The sequence below is a fragment of the Salvelinus alpinus genome, chromosome 26 (assembly GCF_045679555.1).
Source record: "Salvelinus alpinus chromosome 26, SLU_Salpinus.1, whole genome shotgun sequence".
NCBI lineage: Eukaryota > Metazoa > Chordata > Actinopteri > Salmoniformes > Salmonidae > Salvelinus > Salvelinus alpinus.
The window spans coordinates 15,887,401-15,904,115 of record NC_092111.1 but is presented as its reverse complement, the minus strand read 5'-3'; the positions used below and the strand labels follow the sequence as shown (position 1 = coordinate 15,904,115).

The following is a 16,715-nucleotide window of genomic DNA, read 5'->3' as shown; positions in this document are numbered from 1 at the left end:
CAAAATTGACCAGTCAAAAGTGACTTGGCCTTATTTTATACCAAAGCAAATTACTTTCACATCCGATTTGATTTCTGTATAATTTATTTCCATCCGTCTACATTTTCAGAAGAAAAATATGCGCACTAAGTCCACCCGACCAGCAGAGTTCCCTGTTGTCAAAACTAGTCAGTATAGGCGCAATGTGACTCTTTTCCATTTCACTTGCTGTGGTCGCCAACCGATGTTATGCTTTTAGGAAACACACAAATATCTGCTTAGAAGCTTGCCTAGCTTATTGTTACTGCGTGTCTTTGCCTTATTACACCCGGGGAAATGAAAACACCGACAATCTATACTTTTTAAAGTTTGTGATAGCTCATAATTTCAGGTATGTTTGAAAGCGTTTCTCAAAATGTAACAGTGCGATACCTAAGCCTTCAAGTTATCTGACGTAAAGTTTCACATCTACTTCAAAGGACACAATATAGCTTTAATGAAAATTCGTGCCGCATAGTACTTTTCATGTTGTATTTTATACTGTATGTGATATCAGTAGTCTTCTAGAGGAAGGCAACAGTATGCTTGGTTTCCGGGGCGTGACTTTTGTTGTGACATAACTTTAGACTTTTGAACGCAATCAAATTTGCCTTTGAAAAGATTTTCGCCATAATTATGTTACTATCATTATGCTATTTCATTTTAATGCGTTAAAGTAACAGCCTATGTGATCGTAGATATTAAGTAATTCATTACAAGTTAACAATTTAAAAGTCTTATCTTTTCCAGATTGATCAGTGATGAGAACCATATAATGTGTAATAGCCTAGCCTATTTTTAAATAATTAAAAAACACTCTACAATAGAATAGAATATAGATTATTAATAGAATAATCACGTTTTGCTGTCTCCCAATTAGATTCTGATATATTATTTGTAACATTTCAGGCATGGTGCTCCTCACATTCCTCATAAATCAGTCCTTATGTAGGATGCTTGAAAGGGATTGAAGGCAAGTCAACGCCATGGGCAACCAAGACAACTTGGAAGATGTGTTTGTTGCTGTCATTCGTCCAAAGAATCAAGTCAGTCTGAGCTCTAAGGAATATCGGGCTAAAGCCTATGAGGTAAGACTACAGTATATTTCATATGATACAGTAGCGACCATGCAACATCTAGCAACCTCATCCAGAGGTTAGGATCTCTTTGCATAACAGCAAGGGGTTGGAATGACAGTCGCAGGGTACTCTGTTTGTGTCCCAGTCTGGGCTACCTCCTGAATTTGTTACATTGGTTTCAGAAGTGCGATACACATTTCATATACATGTTTAAGTAACACTGCGAGTAGCAGACTATGGTTCATGCAAAGTGTCAATGCCTTTATTAATACATTTAGTGTAAGGAGGCTCAGTGTGCAAAGCTCCCTGGAAGTTCACAGTTCTGGTTTGTGCCTTGATACTGAGTGGCGCAGTGGTCTAAGGCAGTGCTACAGGGATCACTACAGACCCGGGTTTGATCCCGGGCTGTATTACAACCGGCAGTGATCGGGAGTCCCATAGGGCAGCGCGCAATTGGCCCAGCGTCATCCGGGTTAGGGGAGGGTTTGGCCCGTGTAGGCCGTCATTGTAAAGAATAAATTGTTTTTAACTGACTTACCTAGTTAAATAAAGGTTAAATAAGAAATATAAAAATATTACCATATCATCAACCTCAAATCTGTTTCAATATCATTTTACTTTAACCCAAATATTGTTCATGGCCATTTACAATTATTTAGCTTATGGTTTGATTTCATAAATGTTTCTCGTTCAGTTTATGTTCCCCATCAACATGTGTAACCCTATTACCCATCCTTTAGATCCTGTTGATAGAAGTTCCTTTGGAAGGAAAAGAGAAGAAACGGAAGAAGGTCTTACTGGCGACCAAAATCCAAGCGAGTGGGGACACAGCCAGATCCATTTTGGATTATGTCGACGAAATGACTAAACCCATATCTAACAGCCAGGGTTTTATTGGTAAATAAATACATCTTTGCTTCTTTTCTGTAATTATGGTAGCTTTCCAGGTTTGGATGTGAATCGTTTGTTAATGTAAAAGATTTATGAAGAGTAGAAAGACATTTGAAATAACAAATTGTGTCAAAGCGCTGATCCTGTTGTTCATCACAGGAAAGCGTGTAGTGCACATGAGGAAATTCCCTCTCGATGTTGACAATGAAGGGAAAGAGGTCTCCCTCTTTATTGTGCCAGTCAATGTCAAAGGTAGGACTTGACACTAACTTGTCAGCACATAACACATAAAGGGGTATAAATTATTAGAAATTGTATAAATGCTCATTAATTATATACAGTAGGGACCGGAGTTATTGGATCCCTTGATAAAGATAAGCAAGAAAAGACTGTATAAAATGAATTATGCAAATACTGAGCTATATGTATGCTAAAAAAAGGAAACATTTTATTATTTTATACTAATACAAATTACTCAGATAAATAGATTTTTGTTTAAGAAGTAATAATAAAAATAAAAAATCTCAAAGATGGGGTCAGAATTATTGGATCCGATGTCTTCTATACTCCAGCACCCGCCCCTTGCGAGGACCATGAAACTGGGCCTTTTTCTAAAATGTTTTTTGAGATTGGAGAACACATTTGGAGGGATCTTAGACCATTCCTCCATGCAGAATCTTTCCAGATTCTAGATATCCTTCGCCTGCGCTTATGGACTGCCTTCTTTATTTTCAAAAGACAGGTTTTCAATGGGGTTCAATTCTGGAGATTGCAAAAGGTTGACTTTGTGATCAATTAACCATTTCTTTGTGGATTTTGATGTGTGCTTGGGGTTATTGTCTTGCTGGAAGATCGACTTGTGGCCAAGTTTCAGCCTACTGGCAGAGGCAACCAGGTTTGTGGCTAAAATGTCCTGGTACTTGGTAGTTCACAATGCCGTTGACCTTAACAAGTGCAAAATAGCCCCATAACATCAAAGATCCGCCACCATATTTAACATTGAGGATGAGGAATCTTCTGTATATGCATTGTTCTTTCGAAGGCCAAATCCACCGCTGGTGTGCGTGGCCAAAGACCTTCATTTTCGTGTCATATGACCAGGTTCAGGAGGCTGAAACTTGTCTGCAAGTTGATCTTCCAGCAAGATGATAACCCCAAGCATGCATCAAAAACCAATAATTTTGACATGGATCTTTTTATTATTTATTATTTGTTAAACAAATATTGTATTAGCAATTGTATTAGTATAAAATAATATAATTTCTTTTTTTTGCATACAATATAGCTCAGTATTTGTATTATTTAATATTATATAAAAAATGAATTTTTTGCTCCTTTATCGAGGGATACAATAATTCCGGACCCCACTGTTAGTGTTAGTCCACTTTTGTCTGGTGTACTTTTTAAACCATTCCTAATAATATAGTTTAGCTAGCAATGTTTTTTTTATTGTTGTGTGCTGCTTATTGGTCTTTCTGAACAGATAACAGCAAGCCTATCTACAGCCCTGGTAGCCCCAGTTTTTACTGCCTGCAGGATATCATACGTGTGTGTAGCGAGACCAGTGCTCACTTCTCCCCTATCACCTCAAAGATGCTCCTGGCTTTGGACAAGTAAGTCTTTGTCTATGATTTCATATTGAAGTCATTTAGCAGGCACCCTGATCCAGTGTGACTTACTGTTTTTGGTGTGTATCAGAGAGCTGAAAATCAGTGTATATGGTAGCATCACTTACTGTATCATCTGCATGTCTGTTGTATTTAGGCCACTTCGGGGTCGGTAGGTAGCCCAGAGGTTAGAGAGGTGGACCGGTAACAGAAATGTTGTTGGTTTAATTCTCAGTCCGGACGATGAAAAAAGTGGGGAACTAGATTGGTTACTGGAGGGCTGCTGGTTTCAGATCATTAATACTATCCACTACTGTTGTTCCCTTGAGCAAGGCACTTAACCACGCTGCACTGCGACTGTCGTTGTGCTGCTTCCAGCCTCCTGTGAGTTTGTGGTGTCCGGGGAGTTGGGATTGTGAAAAACAAAAGATATTTCAAGCGATATACAGTGCAGTGAGTGGCACATAGTAGATAATTCACCTACCATAGAGACATTGGTAAACCTTACCAGAACGTCACCTACTAAACCTTAACCTTTGAACTTGTCCACCTGCCTTATCCAGGTGGCTGGCAGAGCAGCACACCATGCCTCACGCCATTCCAGCTCTGTTCCGGCCCACGCCGGCGGACCGAGTCAAGACCAACGTGAGTAACCCTGCCTACATCAGAGAGGGCAATCCCAGTGACGGGGGTTTGCACATGGGTTACACTGCCTTGGAGATCAAGAGCAAGATGCTGTCACTGGAGAAGGCTGACATGTGCATTCAGAACCCTCTCTACGGCTCAGACCTGCAGTATACCAACCGGGTGAGTGCCCTTTGCCCACATACTGTTTTTTTATGTTTAGGGGGTAGATCAGCTTTACAGATAGATTGTAGCTTCCATCAATGTAATTGTCTACATAATTTTCAATCCCCCATATATATATTTATTTATTTATCAATATATATAGTACCAGTCAGAAGTTTGGACTCATTCAAGGGTTTTTCTTTATTTGTACTATTTTCTAAATTGTAGAATAATAGTGAAGACATCAAAACTATGAAATAACACATGTGGAATCATGTAGTAACCAAAAAAGTGTTAAACAAATCAAAATATTTAATATTTGAGATTATTCAAAGTAGCCACCCTTTGCCTTGATGACAGCTTTGCACACTCTTCTCTCAACATATATAAACTCAGCAAAAAAAGAAACGTCCCTTTTTCAGGACCCTGTCTTTCAAAGATAATTCGTAAAAATCCAAATGACTTCACAGATCTTCATTGTAAAGGGTTTAAGCACTGTTTCCCATGCTTGTTCAATGAACCATAAACAATTAATGAATATGCACCTGTGGAACGGTTGTTAAGACACTAACAGCTTACAGACGGTAGGCAATTAAGGTCACAGTTATGAAAACTTAGAACACTAAAAGGCCTTTCTACTGACTCTGAAAAACACCAAAAGAAAGATGCTCAGGGTCCCTGCTCATCTGCGTGAATGTGTCTTAGGCATGCTGCAAGGAGGCATGAGGACTGCAGATGTGGCCAGTAAATTGCAATGTCCGTAATGTGAGACACCTAAGACAGCGCTACAGGGAGACAGGACGGACAGCTGATCGTCCTCGCAGTGGCAGACCACGTGTAACAACACCTGCACAGGATCGGTACATCCGAACATCAGACCTGCGGGACAGGTACAGGATGGCAACAACAACTGCCCGAGTTACACCAGGAACGCACAATCCCTCCATCAGTGCTCAGACTGTCCGCAATAGGCTGAGAGAGGCTGGACTGAGGGCTTGTAGGCCTGTTGTAAGACAGGTCCTCACCAGACATCACCGGCAACAACGTCGCCTATTGGCACAAATCCACTGTCACTGGACCAGACAGGACTAGCAATAAGTGCTCTTCACTGACGAGTCGCGATTATCGGGGGTGATGATCGGATTCGCGTTTATCGTCAAAGGAATGAGCGTTACACCGAGGCCTGTACTCTGGAGCGGGAATCGATTTGTAGGTGGAGGGTCTGTCATGGTCTGGGGCGGTGTGTCACAGCATCATCGGACTAAGCTTGTTGTCATTGCAGGCAATCTCAACGCTGTGCGTTACAGGGAAGACTTCCTCCTCCCTCATATGGTACCCTTCCTGCAGGCTCATCCTGACATGACCCTTCAGCATGCCACCAGACAATGCAACCTGCTCGTTCTGTTCGTGATTTCCTGCAAGACAGGAATGTCAGTGTTCTGCCATGGTCAGCGAAGAGCCCGGATCTCAATCCCACTGAGCACGTCTGGGACCTGTTGGATCGGAGGGTGAGGGCTAGGGCCATTCCCCCCAGAAATGTCCGGGAACTTGCAGGTGCCTTGGTGGAAGAGTGGGGTAACATCTCACAGTAAGAACTGGCAAATCTGGTGCCGTCCATGAGGAGGAGATGAGCTCCAGTACTTAATTCAGCTGGTGGCCACACCAGATACTGACTGTTACTTTGGATTTTGACCCCCCCCCCTTTGTTCAGGGACATATTATTCAATTTCTGTTAGCCACATGTCTGTGGAACTTGTTCAGTTTATGTCTCAGTTGTTGAATCTTGTTATGTTCATACAAATATTTACACATGTTAAGTTTGCTGAAAATAAATGCAGTTGACAGTGAGAGGACGTTTCTTTTTTTTGCTGAGTTTACATACACATGCATGCATACATACATACATACATACATATAAATACACATCTTTTTAAAATATATTTTCCTTCTAACCCTACCAACCCTCCCCTAATTGGACTAAACTAAACAACAACTGAACAACAACACTTTGGCTTCTACTTCAAGCTTATACACACTATATACATTTTACCAGAAACAATTTATTTTACAATATTTAGATATGTTTGTTTTTAGTCCGGTCCTTCCTCTTACCTCAACCTCTCCCATCTATTTCCCATCTATGTCCATCCAGTTGGTTTCTATTTGCCATATATTTTTAACTGTGCTGTTTCACAAAAGTTCTGAACCTTTATACATTTTACATACACAGTATATTTTATATTTGTTATCTTGTTATTATTAGTCCCACCCTTCAGCTCCATTCAACCCCTCCCATCTATCTCTTAACGCCATCCATATTGGATTTCTATTTGCCTTATCTTTTTCAACTGTGCTGTGATGCTTAACAAAAGTTCTGAACCTTTATATTCTCATAGTTTCTACAGATTGTAAATTAAAGATACATTTTTTTGCTAAAAGTATTATTACATTATTGATCGGCTGACTGACTTTTCAAATCACCCAGTATTGCTATCTGCAGCGTTAGCTCCAGGTAAATGTTACAATTCTTCAGCCATTCCTGGACCTGTGACCAAAAACAAGCTACATATGGACAATACCAAAATAAATGATCTAGTGACTCTGTCTCTTTGCAGCAAAATCTGCAGAGCTAGGAAGGTTGTATCTCCCGTATATATAACATTCTATTGGTTGCAAGAATTTTGTATAATCATTTAAATGGAAAAATTCTATGTTTTGAATACAGCTTAGTTTTACGTATCAGTTTATAATCCATGTGCCGTGGAATCGCTACTTCAAAACAATCTCTTCCCCACTATTTTTTATCTATATGGAACAGCTGTAATTTTTTTGGTCTTTACAAGACAGTTCACATTTTTGTTTTAGCCCTGCACTGATATACTTTTATTTTAAACAGTAATACTTTGTATCATCATCTAAATATTTCAACATAAACTAGTGTTTACGTATCCTCTCTACTTTTGCCATTTCTAGGTGGACAAAGTTATCATCAACCCTTACTTTGGCCTTGGTGCACCAGATTACTCTAAAATCCAGATCCCTAAGAGAGAAAAGTGGCAGCACGGCTCTAACAGTGTGACAGAGGACAAGTGAGTGAGCTTCCCAAAATTTTACTTCAAAACAACTTCATGCATTTTCCAGACCAGGGTTCAAATAGTATATGTTTTCCTTCAAATGAGCATGTCTGGAGTGCCAAATGGGCAACATTTGCACATTTGGGACAATTTCATCTGTTCCATTGCACCAGGCAACCTCAATCAAGCCCAATTCTGTCTGGCATTCTCTGGAGTTTGGGCCTTTTCAAATGCTTCATGACATTGTGAAGTCAGTGATTGAATGGGCCTATTCTCTGTCTCCTCCCTAGGGAGCGTCAGTGGGTGGATGACTTTCCCCTCCACCGCAGTGCCTGTGAAGGCGACACAGAGCTGCTCACCAAGCTCCTGGAAAGTGGCTTCTCAGTCAAACAGCTGGACAGCGACCACTGGGCCCCCATCCATTACGCCTGCTGGTACGTCTCATACGAGGGATGTTGTGTTTTAGCACAGCTGTAGACCAAAACAAGTGGCGGGGCTGCCATTTTGCTGGAAAACAAATCCCAGATTGTAAACCAATTCCCTAAAGTAAATGTTAAGTCCTCTAAGGACAATAACGTTTCTATTGATTTTTAATCGAACAGCTGTCGTCAAATAAGAGTAAAACTTCTATGTTGTTTTGAATGTAGGTATGGTAAAGTGGAGGCGACCAAGCTACTGCTGGAGAAGGGAAACTGTAACCCCAACCTGCTGAATGGCCAGCTGAGCTCCCCGCTGCACTTTGCTGCTGGAGGGGGCCACTCACAGATAGTACAGCTTCTGCTCCAGCATCCTGAGATAGACCGGGTAAGACTGAGACGGGGGTTGCTAAACCTAACCCTTTTCTTAATGTTAACCTCATACTCCTAACCTGCTATGTTAATTATCCTAACCTGCCGCCTAAGTTTTGCTAACTTGTTACGAAAAAGTAACTTCCATATCGAAATGGTGTGAAAATAGTCTTTCCCTTTATGACTAGGGTTAGACTTCAGCCATGGTGTGGACATAAAGCTAGGGTTAGGGTTGAGCCGGGGTGTGGACGTGAAGCTAGGGTTAGGGTTAGGGTTGAGCCGGGGTGTGGACAAGAGCAAAGGGTGGAGAGACAGCAGAAGGCCGTCAGCATGGTTTAAACCTAGTTCTAACACGTTTGAATTCCCAATTCAACACTTTAATGTGCTGGAATAAAAGCCTGCACACCCAGTATCTCTCCAAGACCTGAATTGGAGAAGCCTGGTTGAATACAGTATATCCTCCATCCTATTTGCATGATGGCCACATACTGTGCTGGTACCAGTGGAACATCATAGTTTAGGACTTCAATGTGTTTCCAGTAGTAAGTAGCAGTTAGAAAGTAACTTTGCTTGCTTGTTTTTATTAGCACATAGAGGATCAGCAAAAGAGATCGCCCATGCAAATCTGTGAAGAGAACAAGCAGAACGAATGGGAGGAGACAGTGAAACTCCTACAGCAAGCCAATAACAAACCAGTGAGTGTGAAGTGTGCGTGCATGTATGCTACTCCAACAGACTTGTCAAAGACTTTTATTAAGTTTAGAAATGTATACAAAAACAGTGTTTTCCTTCTGCAGTACGAGAAGGTGCGCATCTACCGCATGGATGGCTCGTACCGCTCGGTGGAGCTGAAGCACGGCAACAACACATCAGTGCAGCAGATCATGGAGGGCATGCGGCTCTCCAAGGACACCCAGCAGTACTTCACCATTTGGATTTGCTCCGAGAATCTCAGTGAGTCACACATACACAGATCCAAAATGGCTGCCCAATATCTAGGCTTAGGTAGTATATGCTTGTATTTGTAGTATCTTATTTCCAGGCTACCTGTGCTTATTATACCCTTTGTGTGTTTCTGTGTCTTGTCTTCCATCAGACCTGCAGCTGAAGCCCTACCACAAGCCTCTGCAGCACCTGCATATCTGGACCGAGATTGTCACTGACCTCACTGTACTGGACCCCCAGAGGGAGAACCCACAGCTCTTCCTTCGTAGAGATGTCCGTCTGCCCCTCGACATTGAGAAAAAGGTTTGTAACCAATTTGATTTTGATAAACTTGAATATTCCCTTGAGGAAATTCTGCATCTGTAAAGCAAGGATTTGGGATTTTGATTAGATCAGTGTTTCTCAACTCTGGTTAAGTGAGACCCAGAGGGTGTGCATGATTTTGTTCCAGCCCAGTAATAATACACCTGATTAAACTAATCTAGGGTCTGGTGTTCAAGTTAATCCATCCATGATTGGCTTGAATCTTCTCCCCCAGATTGAGGACCCCCTGTCCATCCTGATCCTGTTTGACGAGGCCAGACACTGCCTCCTCAAGGGCTTCTTCCCCTCCCCAGACAGCAAGCTGATCACCCTGGCCAGCTTGCTGCTGCAGATCATCTATGGAAACTATGAGAGCAAGAAGCACAAGCAGGGTTTCCTTAAGTAAATATCTTAAATTGGTCCCTGAATTGAATCAATTTAGCATAATACTCTTCTTTAAAACTGGTGAAATCTTGGTATGATATTCGAAGATAAGGTACAGTACATAAACCTGTGGTAATATGATATAACCGTAAATGTTTTGTTTTCAACAGTGAGGAAAACCTGAAATCTATTGTCCCGATATCCAAGGTGAAAAGCAAAGCGCATCATTGGACAAACAGGATTCTTCATGAGTATAAGGTCAGGTTTATTTTCACTATTTAGTTTTTGTGTAATATACATTTATATCTGTGGGGTCAAACTCTTACCCTTACTTCACCTTATCTGCCACAGAACCTCAGTATGAGTGAGGGTGTGAGCAAAGAGATGCACCACCTCCAGAGGCTCTTCCTGCAGAACTGCTGGGACATCCCAACATATGGTGCTGCCTTCTTCACGGGCCAGGTCTTCACCAAGGCTAGCTCCAGCAACCACAAAGTCATCCGCGTCTTTGTGGGTGTCAACACCAAGGGCCTGCACCTCATGAACATGGAGACCAAGGTGCCCCGGGGCTATTTGTTTGTTGGGACCAGAGTATATGTATACAGAGAAAACCAATGGTGGAAAAAGTACCCAATTGTCATACTTGAGTAAAAGTAAAGATACATTAATAGAAAGTGACTCAAGTAAAAGTGAAAGTCACCCAGTAAAATACTACTTGAGTAAAAGTCTAACAGTATTTGGTTTTAAACATACTTAAGTATCAAAAGTAAAAGTATAAATCATTTCAAATTCCTTATATTAAGCAAACCAGACGGCACCATTTTCTTTTTTTAAATTTATTTATGGATAGCCAGGGGCATGCTGCAACCCTCAGACATAATTTACAAACAAAGCATGTTTTTCATGAGTCTGCCAGGCAGTAGGGATGACCAGCGATATTCTCTTGATAATTGTGTGAATTAGACCATTTTCCTGTCCCGCTAAGCATTCAAAATGTAACGAGTACTTTTGGGTGTCAGGGAAAATGAATGGAGTAAAAAGTAGATACTTTTCTTTAGGAATGTAGTGAAGTAAAAGTATAAAGTCGTCAAAAATATAAATAGTAAAGTACAGATACCCCAAAAAATTACTTAAGTAGTACTTTCAAGTTATTTTACTTTATTACTTTACATCACTGGAGAGAACCTTGTTTAACCATGCAGTATACAGAATACAGTAGTATACTAAATTGCATGAAACATACTTCAGAAACATACTTAAGCTGAATGCATCGAGCTGTCTGTTTAATCTACTAGCACACAGCTCAGACACCCATGCATACCCTACAAGACATGCCACCAGAGGTCTCTTCAAAATCCCCAAGTCGGGGAATAGACGATGGGAGGCGCACAGTACTACATAGAGCCATGACTACATGGAACTCTATTCCACATCAGGTAACTGATGCAAGCGGTAGAATCATTTTTTTTTTTAAATATGAAAATACACCTTATAGAACAGCGGGACTGTGAAGAGATACAGGAACAGACGCACGAATACGCACACAAATGCTAGCACACGCATCTACACATATTGTAATATTGTTGTATGGTGGTATTATGCATTTTGTATTGTAGATATGTAGTGGTGTAATAAATGTTATGATGTACTGTTTTATCTTTTGTTTCATATGTAATGCAAGTGCATTAATGTGTTTGGACCCCAGGAAGAGTAGCTGCTGCCAAGGCAGCAGCTAATGGGGATCCCTAATAAATACAAATACATTCTTATCTACTGGTCACAAAGTAAGCATTGATGTAAATATCTAAGTAAATAAAGTACGCCTCAAAAGTATTGATTTTAAAAGCTTCGTATATGTTTTACATTTTCATGTAAATGCCCTCTTTTACTGATACTTGTGCATATGTTCCACTGTGTATCTGTAGGTCCTTCTTATCAGTCTGGAGTATGGCTCTTTCATGTGGCAGCTAGGGCACGCTGATCAGTACTTCCAGATTCACAGTCTGGAAAACAAGATGAACTTCATTGTGCACACCAAACAGGTAACTGTAGGACCTTTCCCAAGTCATTCTTATGGATGTACCTGTGATTATCTTGAATCAATGTGTTGTAGCCTGGGAAACAGTGCAGATTGTATGATGTGTAAGAAAATATTAACCGTAGCGTACAGCTCTAACTTTGGAGTTCAATCTGGGCAATATTACATGAAATTGCTTATTCGTGTGCTTCTCTTTTCCTCAATAGGCTGGCCTTATTGTTAAACTGTTAATGAAGTCGAGTGGACAAATGACTCCAAATGACAGAAGTTTAACAGACAAGTATGCATATGGTTGACTCACCTTCAAAGACGATATTATTCATATGTTTTGGCGATTTTTAGCGATTGCTTTGCTTTCTTGTATTGGACCATCGCTTTTTTTGAGGAAATAGTCTGTTTTCACCAAATACATCATTTAGTTTATTTGATATTCAGATTTCTGTAACATTTCGTGGTTGTAAATAATGTGTATTTAATGGTTCATGTTTAATAAAATGAATAATAGGAGTGCGAGTAATTCCTTGTTTTGCTGAAAATACAAGTCCGTCTTGTATTTTTTTTTTTTTATCTGTGTGCATGCAGTGCAGTGCAAAGCAAAGATACATTAATTAGGCCTAATAAATTAAGGTCAATCTAAGATAGTCAATGAAAACAGTGTGGTGCCAGGACAATAACCTCTCTCCCTCAACATGGGCAAGACAAAGGAGTTTATCGTGGAATACAGGAAACGGAGGGCTGAACACGCCCCCATTCACATTGACGGGGTTGTAGTGGATTTGACATAGGCCCTCAGATCCTCAAAAAGTTATACAGCTGCACCATTGAGAGCATCTTCACTGGCTACATCACCGCTTGGTATGGCAACTGCTCGGCATCTGACCGCAAGGCGCTACAGGGGTAGTGCGTACGGCCCAGTACATCACTGGGGCCAAACTCCCTGCCATCCAGGACCTCTATACCAGGTGGTGTCAGAGGAAGGCCCTAAAAATGATCAAGACTCGAGCCACCCAAGCCATTGACTGTTTTCTCTGCTACCGCATGGCAAGCATACCGGAATACCGAGTCTGGGACCAAAAGGCTTCTGAATAGCTTCTACCCCCAAGCCACAAGACTGCTGAACTGTTAATAAAATGGCAGTGTGGACTATTTACATTGACCCCCTTTAGAGAGAGAGTGTGTGTGTGTGTGTGTGTGTGTGTGTGTGTGTGTGTGTGTGTGTGTGTGTGTGTGTGTGTGTGTGTGTGTGTGTGTGTGTGTGTGTGTGTGTGTGTGTGTGTGTGTACACAGTACCAGTCAAAAGTTTGGACACCTACTCATTCAAGGGTTTTAATTTTTACTCTTTTCTACATCTTATAATAATAGTGAAGACATCAAAACTATGAAATAACACACAATAAAAAAAATGTGAAACAAATCAAAATATATTTTATATTTGAGATTCTTCAAAGTAGCCACCCTTTGCCTTGATGACAGCTTTGCACACTCTTGGCATTTTCTCATCCAGCTTCACCTGGAATGCTTTTCCAACAGTTTTGAAGGAGTTCCCACATATGCTGAGTACTTGTTTTTCCTTCACTCTGCGGTCCAACTCATCCCAAACCATCTCAATTGGGTTGAGGTCGGGTGATTGTGGAGGCCAGGTTATCTGATGCAGCACTCCATCACTCTCCTTCTTGATCAAATAGTCCTTACACAGCCTGTAGGTGTGCTTTGGGGTCATTGTCCTGCTGTAAAAACAATTGATAGTCCCACTAAGCACAAACCAGATCGGATGGAGTATCAGTGCAGAATGCTGTGATAGCCATGTTGGTTAAGTGTGCCTTGAATTCTAAATAAATCACAGTGTCACCAGCAAAGCAACCCTACACACACTACATATGCTCCCATACACACTCACACATAGACACACTTTCACACTCTTCACGTTCGCTGCTGCTACTCTGTTTATTATATACAGAGTGTACAGAATATGAAGAACACCTGCTCTTTCCATGACATAGACTGACCAGGTGAATCGAGGTGAAAGATATGATCCCTTATTGATGTTACTTGTTAAATCCAATTCAATCAGTGTAGATGAAGGGGAGGAGACTGGTTAAAGAAGGATTTTAAAGGCTTGAGACATGGATTGTGCATGTATGCCAATCAGACCCTAATGAAAAAAAATTGCAGTCAGAGTGCAGTATAACTGCCGTATACTGCAAATACTGCATCCAAAATTACAGTAATTTTACTGTGTAACTACAGTTACAGTGTAGTACACTGCACTTTTACGGCAGTTACTGCACTTTTACGGCAGTTTCAAAACGGCATTTTTTTTTGTAAGGCGAGGGTGAATGGGCAAGACAAAAGATTTAAGTGCCTTTGAACAGGGTGTGGTAGTGTGAAGAACTGCTGTTGGGTTTTTCACACTCAACAGTTTCCTGAGTGTATCAAGAATTGTCAACCACGCAAAGGACATTCAGCCAACTTGACACAACTGTGGGATGCATTTGAGTCAACATTGGCCAGCATCCCCGTGGAACGTTTTCAACACCTTGTGGAGTTAATGCCCCAACGAATTCAGGCTGTTCTGAGGGCAATACTTAGTGCAACTCAATATTAGGAAGGTGTTATTAATGTTTTGTAAACTAAGATCCTGATTGCCTACTTGCCTAGTCACTTTTACCCCTACCTATATGTACATGCTGAATTACCTTAACTACCTCGTATCCCTGCACATTGACTCAGTACTGGTACTCCTATATAACCTTGTTATTTTATTGTGTTACTATTTCCTTTTTTATTGATCAAATATTTGTCAAACTTTTTAACTCAGCATTGTTGGGCTCGTAGGTAAGCATTTCACAGTAAAGTCTACACCTGTTGTATTTGGCGCATGTGACCAAAACAATTTAATTTGACTTGAAAATGTTGTCAGAAATCAGACCAAGGACTGGCAAGGTAACAGCAGTAGCTGCCACATGAGGGCACTCTGCTCAAATAAATGTATTTAATTTATCCATTATTTTACCAGGTAAGTTGACTGAGAACACATTCTCATTTACAGCAACGACCTGGGGAATAGTTACAGGGGAGAGGAGGAGGAGGAGGAATGAGCCAATTGTAAACTGGGGATTATTAGGTGACCATGATGGTATGAAGGACAGCTTGGGAATTTAGCCAGGACACAGGGGTTAACACCCCTACTCTTTCGATAAGTGCCATGGGATCTTTAATGACCTCAGAGAGTCAGGACACCCATTTAACATCCCATCCGAAAGACGGCACCCTACACAGGGCAGTGTCCCCAATCACTGCCCTGGGGCATTGGGATATTGTTTTTTTTAGACCAGAGGAAAGAGTGCCTCCTACTGGCCCTCCAACACCACTTCCAGCAGCATCTGGTCTCCTGTCCAGGGACTGACCAGGACCAACCCTGCTTAGCTTCAGAGGGCCAACCGCACCAGCATATGGTCTCACAAGGGGTCTGAGGATCTCATCTCGGTACCTAATGGCAGTCAGGCTACCTCTGGCGAGCACATGGAGGGCTGTGCGGCCCCCCAAAGAAATGCCACCCCACACCATGACTGACCCACCGCCAAACCGGTCATGCTGGAGGATGTTGCAGGCAGCAGAACGTTCTCCACGGCGTCTCCAGACTCTGTCACGTCTGTCACATGTGCTCATGTGCTCAGTGTGAACCTGCTTTCATCTGTGAAGAGCACAGGGCGCCAGTGGCGAATTTGCCAATCTTGGTGTTCTCTGGCAAATGCCAAACGTCCTGCACGGTGTTGGGCTGTAAGCACAACCCCCACCTGTGGACGTCGGGCCCTCATCCCACCCTCATGGAGTCTGTTTCTGACCGTTTGAGCAGACACATGCACATTTGTGGCCTGCTGGAGGTCATTTTGCAGGGCTCTGGTAGTGCTCCTCCTTGCACAAAGGCGGAGGTAGCGGTTCTGCTGCTGGGTTGTTGCCCTCCTATGGCCTCCTCCACGTCTCCTGATGTACTGGCCTGTCTCCTGGTAGCGCCTCCATGCTCTGGACACTACGCTGACAGACACAGCAAACCTTCTTGCCACAGCTCGCATTGATGTGCCATCCTGGATGAGCTGCACTACCTGAGCCACTTGTGTGGGTTGTAGACTCCGTCTCATGCTACCACTAGAGTGAAAGCACCGCCAGCATTCAAAAGTGACCAAAACATCAGCCAGGAAGCATAGGAACTGAGAAGTGGTCTGTGGTCACCACCTGCAGAACCACTCCTTTATTGGGGGTGTCTTGCTAATTGCCTATAATTTCCACCTGTTGTCTAATCCATTTGCACAACAGCATGTGAAATGTATTGTCAATCAGTGTTGCTTCCTAAGTGGACAGTTTGATTTCACAGAAGTGTGATTGACTTGGAGTTACATTGTGTTGTTTAAGTGTTCCCTTTATTTTTTTGAGCAGTGTATTATTGAAACAATTAAGCGATTGTTTGTGAGAATGCCAACAGGTGTGGTTCCTGTGGGGGAAAGGTTCCCGTGGGGTTGCCATGGAAGCAAAGAAGGGGAGTGGGGTGTGTGTGTGCTCAAACAAACATGCATGTGGGGTCTGGGAGAGGAAGTGTTCATCTGATGAATGGAACTCAATTTTATACACTAATTGTAGTCTCACCCATTCATTTCTAATGACCAGTCATTTTTGACCGGGAACACCACAGGTGTACAAAAGTTAAATAAAACACCCAACATTTTATGAAAATCATTAAAAATATATTTTGTGTGTTCAGGTGCCCTGTGTGGACAAGGTTATGGAACCGTATGACAATCAGA

The 16,715-nt window shown here is 41.8% G+C and overlaps 1 protein-coding gene across 2 annotated transcripts; it reads left to right on the top strand.

Annotated features, from left to right (window-relative positions):
* The first annotated feature begins 184 nt into the window (after positions 1-184).
* On the top strand, positions 185-12,423 carry LOC139554826 (krev interaction trapped protein 1). 2 transcript variants are annotated; one of them, XM_071367986.1, is made up of 17 exons: positions 185-370; positions 928-1,106; positions 1,838-1,994; positions 2,148-2,240; positions 3,472-3,601; positions 4,159-4,402; positions 7,358-7,473; positions 7,749-7,892; positions 8,106-8,262; positions 8,834-8,941; positions 9,044-9,200; positions 9,343-9,494; positions 9,730-9,896; positions 10,049-10,136; positions 10,230-10,436; positions 11,804-11,920; positions 12,123-12,423. In XM_071367986.1, exons 2-17 carry the CDS (start codon positions 1,005-1,007, stop codon positions 12,210-12,212), a joined length of 2,229 nt encoding a protein of 742 aa, XP_071224087.1. In that variant the 5' UTR covers positions 185-370; positions 928-1,004; the 3' UTR covers positions 12,213-12,423. The 2 variants fall into 2 exon arrangements, with proteins under 2 accessions (XP_071224087.1, XP_071224089.1); XM_071367988.1 differs by lacking the exon at positions 2,148-2,240.
* Positions 12,424-16,715: the final 4,292 nt, after the last annotated feature.

Coding starts and splice junctions, on each gene's coding strand:
- LOC139554826 (XM_071367986.1), top strand. CDS start 1,005: ATGGGCAACCAAGACAACTTGGAAGATGTGTTTGTTGCTGTCATTCGT. Junction 7,474..7,748: donor AACAGTGTGACAGAGGACAA/GTGAGTGAGCTT, acceptor TCTCCTCCCTAG/GGAGCGTCAGTGGGTGGATG. Junction 10,137..10,229: donor GGATTCTTCATGAGTATAAG/GTCAGGTTTATT, acceptor TATCTGCCACAG/AACCTCAGTATGAGTGAGGG.